The sequence below is a fragment of the Ixodes scapularis genome, unplaced genomic scaffold (assembly GCF_016920785.2).
Source record: "Ixodes scapularis isolate PalLabHiFi unplaced genomic scaffold, ASM1692078v2 PGA_scaffold3__209_contigs__length_174095766, whole genome shotgun sequence".
NCBI classification, from domain to species: domain Eukaryota; kingdom Metazoa; phylum Arthropoda; class Arachnida; order Ixodida; family Ixodidae; genus Ixodes; species Ixodes scapularis.
In genome coordinates, this window is record NW_024609868.1 from 50417595 (window position 1) to 50431331 (window position 13737).

The following is a 13737-nucleotide window of genomic DNA, read 5'->3' on the forward strand; positions in this document are numbered from 1 at the left end:
GGAAACTAGCCCTTAACAGCTCCGCTGTAAAAAGTCTGGCTCCTCGATTTCCCCCTTTATGTGGAGAAATAAGATATATGCAGCAGCATTTTAGATTAAATATATGTTATCTTATCAAGACATACATGTTTTGAACGCCAAAAGGATCTCTTCTTCCTCCGACAACCAAATCTTGTAAGAACTAGTTTGCATGGCGTATGAACAAGGCACAAAACTGACTTGTTTCTTGAGGTGAAAACGAGTATAGCCTAGCACAGCCCAAATATTGTTTGAGAAAAAACAACAGTAAACCACACAGTTTAAGTAACTGCCATTACTTATAAAAAAAAAAAAAACTGCCCTACAATTTTTTTAATCTATTTTCAGCAAAGCAGAACAGTGTGAGATCAATAAGTAAGGGAGATTCAAAACATTATTTGGCTATCAGAAGGATGCCTGAAAAGACTAAAGGTGAGATGACACTCATGATGCTTTAGCAAAATCTTTCTGCATACCGATCAGACATTATTAAAGGTTGGAGCTCAAGTAATCCTGTAGTAAAACAGTTACATGCTGTGAGTTACATCATACACCAGTGGTTCTCGAATGAGGGTCCGCGGACTTTTTGGCATCCGTGAAGGCATTCTAGGGTTCTGCGAAGCAGTGCCACATCAGACAAGTCCGGCAATAAAATCTTATTTTAGACTGCGAAGAAACGTTCCAATTTTCATTTGAGTTTTCTTGTGGGTATGCCAATAAGAGAAGTCAACTTCACACTAGCCCTTAGTTAGATCCATTTATTAAATCATTATTATAATTAACTAGTGTTGTGCGAATATTAAAATTTTCGGATAGTTTTTTCGAATAGCACACTATTCGATATTCGCTTCGAGAGCAGTTGTAATGTTCGTGCTTTTCGAAGTGTTCGCGAACTCACGGCTGCAAGTTTGTTTACTGTCTAAAAACCAGAAAGAAACGATATCTAAAATCAAGAATATACTCACACGTTCGGCAAAATGGTATAAATATTATGGTGGGAACTTTGAAATATATTCATCGTACTTATTTCACTAACTTTTTTAATAACGGGCAAAAGAAACCGAGCAACGAACTCCAGAAACGCCGGCGCCATCTTCCCCAATCTTGGCGCCCTGGTTGCTAGCGCTCTTTTTTCACCACAGCCACGTCCAGATATAAATTTAGAAAAACAAGTTTAGGATAAAAATAAGTACCTTTAGAAATTTTTCATAACATGCATAATTGCTCAGAAACTTTTATTTCCGATAAAACAGTTTCAAAACATTTAAGCTATAATATTTCGAAGGAATATTATATCATTACAGCGACAAGGTGATTGAATGACATCGACGTTGTCAAAATGACGGCAGCTAAGTCGGTTGGCAAGATGGATTAACGACAGCGTGAGAAGTCGAGTTTGGAAGTATTTCTGTAAACTACCCTCTAAAATCGGCGAAGATTTTGAACGGCAAGTATTTGATATTCGATTCGAAAATATTCGACAAAATCACTATTCGCTTCGAATTCGATTCGAACTCAAAATCCACTATTCGCACAACCCTATAATTAACCTATACCATCCCTCCTCCTCACCACAAATGGGGCCCTCCAACATCTCCGTCGATCCACAAGGGGTCCGCAAAATATCAATGGTTGAGAACCACTGTCATACACTATCAAATGGAGACATTCTCAATGCAAAATACTAAAGGCAAGCATGGCCAAAAGCTTCGTCCACAGGCTCGAGTGGTTGGTTTTAAGTTGTCAACCCAAACTTTGCCGTCATTATGCAGTGAATAAACAGTATAAAATAGGAGGAAAAGAATTATGGAACAGACCATTCCCTTAGCCCAGTGGTAGACCACATTGCACAGGCCGAAGCTGAACTGTTCCACGAACTGGTCCGGTGGTTCGTCAAAGCCACACTCCCGCTGCACCCTTCCAATTCGTTGCGCCACCTCTCCAAACTTGTGCACCGCCTGCGCACAGGGCACCACAGGCGTCCTATACACACCTCACACTAACACCAGTGGGAAATCCCCTGGATCGTGTTTGTATAGAACTATTGCTTTCTTTCAGTTATTTTTTCCTTACACATCGGATGAGTAGAATCACCTTTATGTGCCAACAGCACCAATAGGGTATCCCGTGAAGGACTTGTCAGAAAACTCAATAGTTAGAGTGAATGCTCATGTCATTCAATGGATTATTGCATAGCTTAAAAATAAGAGACAGTTTGTAGTTATTGATGGTGCTGTGTGGTATGTTTGAAGGGTGCCGTCGGGAGTCCCCCAAGGGGCCAGTTTTAGGATTAGTATTATTTTTATGCTACGTCAATGATTTGGCAGAAACAGTGAGTGCCAATATTACAGTTAGGTTATTCGCAGACGACTGCCTGCGCTACACTAAAGTATGTAGCCTTGTAGACCTGGAAAACTTAAACTTGTCGCTCGCCTCAGTAGATAATAAGTGTCAAAAATGGGGAATCAAGCTGAACCCAGAAAAGACTGTATTTCTCAGAATAATAAGTAAAAAGAACATCCATACTTACAATTATAAACTAGGAGATGTCTCTTTAACAGCAGCTGATCACTTGAAGTACTTAGGGGTTACGATAGCCTCAGATTTAAGACGGAAACTTCATGCAGATTGTTTGTGTCGTAAGGCTATAAAAAAGTTGTGGTTCTTGAAGCACAATCTAGGCATGCTCCGCATAACGTAAAATTATCCGCATGCACAACCCTGGTAAGGCCAACCCTGGATTACGCCTGTGCTGTGTGGGATTCATATAGAAAGAACCAAATTGATAAGTCAGAAAAAATACAAAGAATGGCAGCCCGTTTTACCATTTCTAGGTATGGTCGAACTGGCTCGGTGGCTTCAATGCTCAAAGAACTAAGCCTCCCTTTATTGTCAAGTCGCAGAGAAATTGCCAGAGTTAATTAAACTGCTTTTTAAGCTTTCTCGAAACGAGCTGAACATTGACACCTCCCGTTACTTGCTACCACACTCGGCTCGGCCATTGCAGAGTGTGCGTAAAAAGGCCTTTGAAATACAACGGGTAAACAAAGATGCTTTCAAGTACTTGTTTTTTGTTAGAACGGTTAAGCACTGGAACGATCTACCAGATGATACTGTAATTATAGATAATATTGTTGCCTTTGAGGAAACGCTGGAGAAACGAAGCTGTTTGGTGCTCAGAGTGTGTCTTGTAGTCACATTTCAAACATTTTTCAGAAAATATGTCAAAATGTATGTGCTTGTATCCACGTGGTTGTACTAGTATATATTTCTTACAAATTGTGAAATGTGTTGGTATGTAATTTTTTTTTCCACTCCTGTAACCACCCTGAAAAAAGGGTAAACAATATTAATAAACAAATTTTAAAAAATTTAACATCATTAACAGTTCAAGAATGCCATAGCTATTATTGTATAACTAGGAGCCATTTCACTGTACTAATAGTCACTGTACTTTGTTACATCATCACTGTAGTTTGTAAACACTCCCCTCTCAATGCCTTAGGTCCAGAGGGCATTTAAATTAAATAAATAAATAAATACATGTTTATGGCTATTTAAAAAGCTGTTAAAGAGCCCTAACAACCGAAAACAACATTTCTGGCTGCTTCAAGCATTGGAGGACACAAGAAATTTCAGCAATGCTTCTTATCAAGGGAGCAGATTAACAGCCATCAGAAATTGTTCCTACACACCCTACAGAAATGCTCCACTATGTCACATGTAACTTTGGGTCTTCTGACATGCCTTATTTTTTTCTCATCTTCATTTGTACCATCCTGTTTTAGAGCGCAGCTCTTAGGGGCCCGTTCCCGGCTTGAGCGGCGTCGGCGTAACCAAGGTCATCCCAAGGTCACGTGGCCCCCAAGGTCATCCCAAGGTCACGTGACCCCCAAGGTCACGTGACCCACCTGAAGTCACGTGACCCCCCTGAAGTCACGTGACCCCCCGAGGTCACGTGACCCCCCCCCCCCCCCCCCCCCCCCCCGAAGTCACGTGACCACCCCCAGGTCACGTGACCTGGGGGTGTCACGTGACTTCGGGGGGGAATCCGCATCGTCATCGTCGCTGATGACGTCATCGGAGTCCGCATCGTCATCGTCACTGATGACGTCATCAGTGACCTTCACTGATGACATCATCGGCATGGTCACGTGACTCCCCAAGGTCACGTGACCCCCCCAAGGTCACTTCACCGCCCAGTACCCTTCCCTCCTCCTCCTCAAGAGCTGCGCTCTAACTCGGTGTTACAGGGAGTTGTAAACGGCTTTCACTTTTTTTCCTGCAGGCATCGGGAAGCATACAACAAATGACGCGATTCACGACCGTCAAAGTCCCGATGCCCAATTGGTAAGGAGATGAGAACATGCTTAGCGGAATTCTAAGCTTCTAAGGTTAATTTTGAAATGAGATTTGCGCAGTTCTAGTTTGAATTTTTGGCAATGTGCTTCAAATTCAGCAGATCTACTCATTGCATCAGAACAATGACACATATTTCTATTGCTCTAGTTATCCTTTCAAAGGGCAATGCAACAATTTTTGAACTTTCAATAAATACAGCTTAGAATTTTCCCTTGACATTTATCAACTTTAAAACACACATTGTTTCTCTTCTCCACACAATGGCAGTTGCAGAAAAATCTGAAAAAAACTAACACTGTTTACTCCCTCAACTCGCAGTCACAATAAGGGGCCACATGATCTGTAGTCGATTATATTGCCGCCCGCAGGGTTGATAAAGAAACGCTCGGTCACGGACTTCTAGAGGATTCACGTTCATTCTCGCACCAGACGTAACTTTCCTCCTGCTTTCTTATTCTCAAAAGTGCCAGTTCATCCTCGCCCCGAGCGCGCAACGCTCGAACTTTCCTTGTTGAACTTTCGAGATAGTGATGCACGGTAGATAAGCAGCTGCCCACGACCTTGTCCAGTGAGTCACGCTAGCGCTCTGCAGTGCCGCCGAATTGCCGCCCGCTTTTCTGCTGCCTCGACGCTCTTTCATTACTTATTTTTTGTTTGGCACAAGCTCGCCAATTAAACCTTTATCTTTCAGTTCACAGTTCGGCTTCTGGTCACCTTCATTCGTGACAATATGCTGCCAATGTCTCTAACATAGCCATGCGCCAGAGGTGGGGGAGCACAGGGCGCGCACCAAGTTCTACGCATTGTCAAGGTTCGGCTATCCCTATCATCCCAGCAATTGGGCACGAGCCACTACCCGAACGCACGTCAAGGCATTGATTGTCACAAGATAAAATCGAATGCCTACACAGTGCTTGCGTCCAGTGCATGAGCTGCATTGAAAAATTGTCACCGCGAGGACGGTAAGGCTTGATGACGCAGTCCAGGGGATCGCATTGTTGGCGCTGTCCCCACAGCTCTGTCGTCAATTTTTGCAAAGGAGAGACTGAAAGAAAAGGTCCGCCTTCATCCCTGGAATTCCACCGCAAAGAAGACGCTCCTTGGTCAGTGGCATCGCGTCCGAGCATTTTTGGGTCCCTCTAGTGCCAGTAAGCTGCTGTGAAGTGAGAAATATTCCTACCCAGTATCGTTGCACAGCCCCTCTAATGAGAATCATTTCCCTGCAAAAAATATTATGTCGTTCGAAGTGAGTAATGTGAAGCTAGTTGAAGCCGATAAGAAGAGCTTCTGAATAAGCGAAGTCTCTCGGCAAAATGTCAGCTGCCGCTGCTGCGAGGCTTTGGGGAAGTTGCTTCCAAGTACGAGGCAGCAAGAATGGTGCACTCACGGCCACCATGGACTTTGGGATGACCAGCTCGTCCTCGGTCCTCTGCTCGAAGACAAAAGAGGAGAAGAGGGCGGCCACCTCGGGAGCCCCCAGGGTGAGCAGGGACTCTTGGAGCAGTAGCTCCGTCAGCATCACCTCATGGCTGCTTAGGGCACGGGCCACCCTGCCCTTCAGGGTCAGAGCCCCTTCAGGCTCCAGGTAGCCCAGCTTCTCCAAGGCCAGTACGTGGTTCTGGTAGTCCGGCATCGAGGCCAAGCTCTCTTCGGACAGCAGGTGGCGCATGCGGGCCAGCTCTTCCGTCAGACGCTGCCGACGCCTCCCCTGATCAAACTGCAGCAAGGCAAAGAGAGACAGCCAGCTTAACAAGATGTCACTACTCTTTCCCTACCTAGCTTCAGGTTAGAACCGTGCACAAGGGTGTCTCACCCCGTAGCACCCGCTACAAATTTTTTAATAAAAGCTTCACGACACAGCTAGATCCTTTTGAGGCTGAGCTTCAATTCTCGCAATACGTTATGCCCCCCAAACGTGAAAATTTAAGAAGTTAACTAAATCTTCTTAGTCCGCCGTGGCCATGAACTTGACTCCAGGGTTAAAACAACCGTAATGCCAGTTCCCTAGACTAAAAAAAAAAACTGAAAAAAACACACTTTGTATATTTTAGACTTGATGTCAAACTATCCTATAGTAAAAGCAACTAACTTCACCATATAGAAAACCAATCCAAAAAGGTAAACCCTGGACAAGCCAGTTAATGCATTTGCAGAAACAAGACCGTATGTTATGTTTTTGGATCGGAAAGACAAAATGACATATAGTAATATCCCGAGTCATTGCCCACCCCTCTGCCCCCTGAAATTCATAAACAGGTGGGATGGGCCATGACTTAGTGGGTAAGCACAAAAAGTTTAGAAAAAGCTTAAAAAAGATGCCCATTTTTTAGTACATATCTAGTGCTGCTGCACAAGAAATACATTAAACTCAAAACTCGAATTAGTTTCGTTGTTTTATGCAAGAAACGCTAATTAAAGAATGATTTACTATCGCAAAGAATGTTGCTTGCATACGTGCGGTGAACACTGCCCCAGAATGGCATATAGCGCGAACGTTTGTTCCATAAAAGCACTTTTCTAACACGGTTAGTAAAAAAAAAAAAAGTCAACAAGAAAATACAAAAAAATTAACCAGGAGCAACGAGCGAACGAGCGGGCGAAAAAAGTGACGAAGAGCAATGCGGGGGAGCGGGAAAACCGGCGATCGCGTTGGCAAATACTTTGGAGTCGGGCCAAGTTGGGTGCCTTGTCGATCACAAGGAGCAGGCTCTTATGGAACATTCTTGTTCGGTGCATACATATGTGCATCCGTGCGCGTCATGCTATCAACGCAAGTTGAGGCGGCGTTGCTGCATGGCGTGGATGGCACCACGAACACGCAGCTCGAAATGGGACGCTTTACAAACGTCGGTGTGCGGCGTTCCACGAAATCTTGATTTACCCGATGGCTTTGTCTCAAACATTGCACACATACCAGCCGCAGCCGCAACATTCCGGGAGAAGGTGCGGGTTCGTGGTGACCTTATTTCCATGGAGACGGACTTTGACGTTACATCTTTGACCTTAAACTTTGTGGTTACCATCCCGGAATGAAGGCGTTCGCTGACCTCGCGATCCCTGAATAATGAATTACTTGTGTTATCCTTCTCAATTTTTTTTTACATTGTTTTAGCAAATTTTTTTGTAAGCAAAAGTTTTAATTTGTTATCTCTGGTGTTTCCTTTCGCACGGATGAACTCCGACTTCGAGGTCGCGGAAATCATGGAGCAAATGAGTAAACAAGGTTAAGTGTTTCTCCCTCCTTCATTTGACTTTGTCACGGACGTCCTCCAACCGTAAGGTCCTAGGCCGCGTCATTCGGGTAGGATGAATGTTCGCGGATAGCGAAGTCTGCGTTGGGGTATTCGTAGGGGTGGGTATTCACTCAACAATTTTCTGGAAGTCAATATTTCCCCAAAAAGTGAGGTGCACAATGACTTGGGATATTCAGCTTGGACATTCAGCCCCAGCTTCTTAACCCATGTGCATATGGTAACACCGAGTCCAACTCACTCGCTAGAGAAGCATGATGTGCCACAGTAATGTGGCGACAACTACAGGAAAATCGACATTTCACAGAGCAAGTCTCACGTGTGTCTCAAAGAGTGGGCAGCCCAGACAGTCACTGGAAAGCAGCTTTTCCTCCAGCATCTGACAGCGCTGCACCAAATCGACTGAGTCCATGGCTTGGATGCGCATGTCCTTGGTGACGTTGATGGCGGGCAGACCCTTGGGGTGTGCCTCCACCACCTCCAGTAACTCCTGCCCAAGCAGCGTCTTGCCCTGTGGGTGCCTGGGGCACGAGAAAGAGAAAGCTGCCACAATGCCCACCCAAAAAGATAAGCCGCCATTGTGAAAAGCAACTAGCTCCCCATGGCCTAGTTCTAGTAGCAACTCGGTGAGATAATCGTGCTCAGACAGACACTGCTGCCGATTTTCTCCTCTTGATCATACATCTCTTCTCAACTTTCCCTCTATACTCTGTTCACCCTTACTTTTCTAGCTGAAAAGCGCGTTCTGTGGAAGAATGTTTCAAAGCAACAATCTCCTGCTCACACGCTTGTAGCATTGGCTACTTACCAATCATCCTTCTGGAGATGACTTGATGTCAAGTACCAAATTGTAACATAGTCATTCAATGCAGACCTTTGCAACAACAAACACCCAGATTGCAACAAATCACCATATATACCCCAACTCATGTTTACAAACAAACCGGAGCGCCCCTAGCGAACGCCACCGGCGCCGTGCATGCGCGATGGGGGTGTGGGCAAGAAGCTCGCCGTCGCCCATAAACAAACCATTGGAATGTGATGTCGCCGGCGTTGGTGTGAGTACCCCTGCCCTTTTTCGCGTTCGAATTGTTGATTCTACGTCTTCCTGGCAATGTATGACTACTCATCAGCAAAATTACCGAGGCTCGTTACACCGCAAAACTTCGCGTGAATAATGTGACATGTGGCGATTCATTCCACGTGGACACCGCAGTATGTACGCTAAAGCCTCATTCGCATGATGCGATTTCACTCGCAATTTTCAGTCGCGACGCCGCTCGGGCTGCAAGAGCGTGAACTGTAGCTGAGATAGTCTACGTCGATACTGAAAATCGCAAGCAGAATCGGACCAAGTGAATTAGGGATAACACTCGCATTGCCGCTGCTGCTGAAACTTTTGTGGTGCTGGGAACTCGTCAAGCTGTCCATACAGCTTTTTTTCCCAGCCCCCGCCATTGTAAAAAATGGTAAATAAACATTGAATTGAATTGAATTGAAAAGTCGGTGATGGTCACTGGTAACAATGATCACATTCTTTTTGTATCTACAGCTTACATCGCACCTGCTTACCAACCTTCAAATTTAAGTCTTTTGAGGCCTGCACTTAGTTCTTATCGCAAGTACCGGGCCAACATTTGGTCTACGGGCCGGCGTCGTCTAAAAGAACAGACGACAAGCAGAAATGTTTGAAAGTGCAGACGACGGTTCGAACGATCAGGCGGCCGTTTGAACTTGAAGACGCACTGAACGTAGTCCGCAGGTGGTCCGCACAACTTGACAGTTTTCTGGCGTTCATGTTGGAACAAAAAAAAATAAGTCTCATGACCACAAGTATCCGTGAATTCAACCCAAAGTGCTTCCCGCCCAAGCAATCGTTGTCCGACGGCGTCTGCTTTTCCCTTTTCACGGCACATATCCAGATTCTCAGAAGAAGCGAGCACGTGAAAACTGACCTTCACACCTTTCTCGACACTTTTGGTACGGCCCCAGTCGCGGTGTTTTGACGAGAAGGCAGGCTTTTGTCTGGTTCCTTTCAAAACAACGCAGGAATACACGTCTGGCATGGGGGCTTCTGCCCACAGCCCCAGACCGGAAGCACGACCGACGCGCCACCACCGCGCCGTGACGTCACAGAATTGAGTTCGTGTATACCAATAATATGTGCATAAAAAAAAAAAAAAACCAAAGCATTATTTAGACATTTGTTTCTGTCGTCCAGTGATAGAAACTAAAGCCTGGTGCGACAATTGATACTGTTGTTAAATGACCAAACAAAAACGGTCTCTTGTGCCTGTTTTCAGTTTGTGTTGTGATGTATCATCAATGTGCCAACCAATTGGCACTCGCTTGTTCCTGTTCCCTGAGCCCACTATCATATGTGCAATATCCCCATAGTTGTTGTCTAAGCTGGCCCCCCCTAAGAGAGCCCGACTCACGCCAGCCTCTTGGGGTCCAACTTGATGGTGTGCGAAACAATGCACAGCACATCTGCAAAGGGCACGGTCAGCTGCTGGACTGCCAGTGTCCCTTCCGGAATCAAGACCTTCTTGCTTAGGGGCCAGGGGAGGTGCTCCTTGACGCTGGGCTGAAAGACCACGGGGGAAGGCTCTATTACTGTCCTCCAATTTTATCAATTGTGACTTTAAGTTCAAAAGCATATGATATACTGTACAAGAGTTTTACTTTACTGCAGTGGTACCTCGTGAAACCTCATCAGAAGTGTTTACAATATGATATAAATGTATCTTTAAGAAATGCAAAAGAAACATCCAGACAGGGCCAAAATGCAAACTTGCAGCCAGATACACTCAGAAAGGCAAGGAAAACAATCTCATGAACACAATTATGTGCCATTTTGAAGCGCAGCTCTTAGGCGCCCGTTTCCGGCTTGAGTGGTGTCAGTGTCGGCGTTGCAGTCAGCGTAACTGCGCGCATTGCATTATGAAAATAATGCAAGCAGGCGTAACCACGCGCTGCATTATGGGAAAATTTCCCCGCTAAATTTAGCGGAAAAAGTTCCCCGCTGAATTTATCGGAAATATTTTCCCGCTAAATTTAGTGGAACAAATTCCCATGGTAAATTTAGCGAAAAAAATTCCTTGCTAAATTTAGCCGAAATATTTCCCCGCTCAATTTAGTGCAACAATTTTCCTGCTAAATTTAGCTGAAAAAAATTCCTTGCTAAATTTAGAGAAAAAGTTCCCTGGTAAATTTAGCGGGAATATTTCCCCACTAAATCTAGCAGAAAACTTTCCCACTAAATTTAGCGGAAAAAATTCCCCGCTAAATTTAGCAGAAAAAATTCACCAGAAAAATTTCCCCGCTACATTTAGCGGCGAATTTTTTCTGCTAATTTAGTGGGAAAATTTTCTCTACATTTAACGGGAAATTTAGCACTAAATGGGAGCGGAGCACGAGGGGAGAGGGGTATGGAGGGGGAGGGGGCATACCCTCCCCACCCTTTCTCCCCTCCTCCTCGTCAGGAGCTGCGCTCCAATTCGGCATTACAGAGAATTGTAAATGTCTTTCATTTTTCAAATGCAGATGCTGGTATGCTGGCATTGTAGCGTGTTTTCCGCACTATGGTTCATGCCCAGAGAATAGTCTGCAGAGTAAAATTTCGGCTATAAAAAAACAAGGTTTTTCTCAGATAGTCTGCACCTATTGCATGCTCGCACCTGGCGCAGACTCCACACCCGGCACATTGCCAGCACATCAAAAATTCAGGTATGCAGTGCATATTAACAAATGCCTACTTTATTCGCTCGCAGAGAGGCATGTATGGTACATAAACTCTCATCAACACACTCTGTCATTTACAAATCCGTCACATCTTCCCCCCCCCCCCCCCCCCCCCCCTCATAACGAACAATCTAGAAAAAACGCCTCCTTGTAGAATTCACACCCGTAGATGGTCCACACTACGTAAAATTCCAACTTTTAAGCGGCGGACCATAGTTTGGAAAATACTGTACTTCCCCCCGTCGAGTCTTTGCTAAAGTCCGAGCAACCAGAAAGGAGAAACTCTCCTTCAATTCCTCCTTTCCATTAGAAAAAAAGGGAGACACTACTCCTTCCTGCGGGACGTAGCCCAGGGAGCCGCTCCTGTGGGGAAGGAAGGAGTGCCAGAAGGAATGGAGAGAAGGAAACTGGGAACTGGTTTTTTTCTCGGCAGAAAAGGATTCTGTAGGTCGGCCTTTAAGCCACCTCACCCTGCTATATTCTACCTTAAAAAAACCATTGGCTCTACGAAAATACTGCTTCAGCAGACTCGGTATCGCGACACAGTCGTTGGCAACACCGCCGCTGGCCCACCTTGGCATCGACGAGAGCCCACAGGGACAGCCTCTTTTCCCTGGGTGCTGTGGAGGAGAGGGCTCCCAGCAAGTTGGCCTTGCTCTCCCCTGCCTGCCTGACGAGGACCAGCCTACCCGCGGCCATGACCTTGGAGGCCTGGGGCAGGGCCAGCAGGTGCTCCCAGAGGGCTGAGCGTGCCCACTCCTGCTCGGCAAGCAGGCCCAGCGGCAGCTCCGAGCAACGGGGGCAGTCCGCGGATGGGAGCGAGCTTAGTTCCTGCTCCAGGGCACTGCTGCGCTTCACAAGACTCGTGCTCTGGCTCTGCGTGCGAAAAGAGAAGATGAGGATGGATGGCACTGGTAAACAATTTTTTTTGCTTCACTGTTTAAGGAAACACAAACTCCCAAAAAACAGTTTTTTTTTCTACTGTTTTTAAATAGTGAGTATTTCAGAAAATAAGCCTATCTCCAAAAAAAAATATTTTTAGAGCTACATTTAGCACTCCGAAATATCCTACTGCCATGTATTTTGGGTCAATGAGCCAAAAGATAGGAGCATGTGGCAGAATTGCTCCTCACTCAAAATAAGTCTCGAGATGTAAATATAGCCATAAATTTTCCTTTTGTTTAGGTAAATTTATTTGGTCACATGTGTGTCATGCACATAAAAAGAAGGTGTTTTGGGAGTTCAGTGCCAGTTTTTAAGATTGCTGTCCAAATTATACTTAGTGTGGTGAAATGGGCTGATCTGGGGCCTCAACCTGCCGTAAAGTTCCGAGAGATTGCCCATCCCGTTTTTTACAGTGGAGCTGTTAAGGGCTAGGTTCCCCAGGATCGTGTCCAGTATGTCGACACAAACCTACCTGGACAGCTACAGCCATCTATAAGCGATGGCGGCAAGCACACAACGAGTATGGTTTCCGCCGTCGCTCGTAGATGGCGCCAACCTTTCCAGCTATAATAGAAGAACGGATAGTTGGGCGCGTTGGTGGGAATTCATCGTAGGAAACAACACAAAAAACAGATGACGACGACGAAGAAGCACACAGTGTATCGAGTACAGCTCCGCTGGTCTTCCTGCTTCACGAGAGTGGAAAGGCTGAACGTTTTTTCTGGCTAAATATCTGCAACATAGAAATTCCAAAACATTGCCCACCCCCCGAATTCCGTTGGACATAACGCAATGTCCGATGGGAATCGCATCAATTGCGCAATTTGCTGTACAGGCACGTCCGACAAGCGTTCACAGCGTATTCCCGTGTATTTGTCCTCGACATGTGCGCGCGATATCGGCTCCCGTAACATGCGAGTTGTTCCCACGTGTATGTTGCACCGTGAAACGCGAATCTGCTGCGCCCGCAATTTGCGGTATTCGTTCCTGTGAGATGTGAGTTCTCGGAGAGTTTCCGCGGGTCCTTCGCACCATGAAACACGAGTCTGCTGCGTACGCAACCTGCGGTATCTTTTCCCGTGACACGCGCTCTTAGAAAAAAGGGTCACTATAGTCCTCCCTAAGAAAAGGCACGCTCTTGTAACCTATGTTCTTTTAGAAAGGGAGAAACTTTCGTCCTGAAAGCAGGAGAGCAAAGTTCCTCCATCACCTGCATCTCATTATGGCAGCCCCGAATCGAGCAAATCGAGCTCAATAAGGCTTAACAAGAACGCTATGTCACTTGCACAAGGCGAGAGTAGCAGCAAATAAAAGCATAAACACGAGCTTTCTGCGACCTGTATTTATTTCCGAAGCCAGCCTCCCCCCGCAGGTAAAGAAACATGTGTTTCGAAAGCAGTCACTCAGTCTTCTCATC

The 13737-nt window shown here is 45.6% G+C and overlaps 1 protein-coding gene across 1 annotated transcript in view; it reads right to left on the reverse strand.

Moving 5' to 3' along the window:
- LOC8040444 (helicase SKI2W) overlaps positions 1 to 13737 on the reverse strand; it is a 44941-nt gene that overhangs the window by 1531 nt on the left and 29673 nt on the right. The window contains exons 16-20 of the mRNA XM_029976530.4: positions 11949 to 12251; positions 10070 to 10218; positions 7951 to 8152; positions 5768 to 6097; positions 1836 to 1976 (exon numbers count right to left, since the gene is read on the reverse strand). Of these exons, the coding sequence (XP_029832390.2) occupies positions 1836 to 1976; positions 5768 to 6097; positions 7951 to 8152; positions 10070 to 10218; positions 11949 to 12251 (1125 nt within the window). The remainder of the gene's footprint in view (positions 1 to 1835; positions 1977 to 5767; positions 6098 to 7950; positions 8153 to 10069; positions 10219 to 11948; positions 12252 to 13737) is intronic.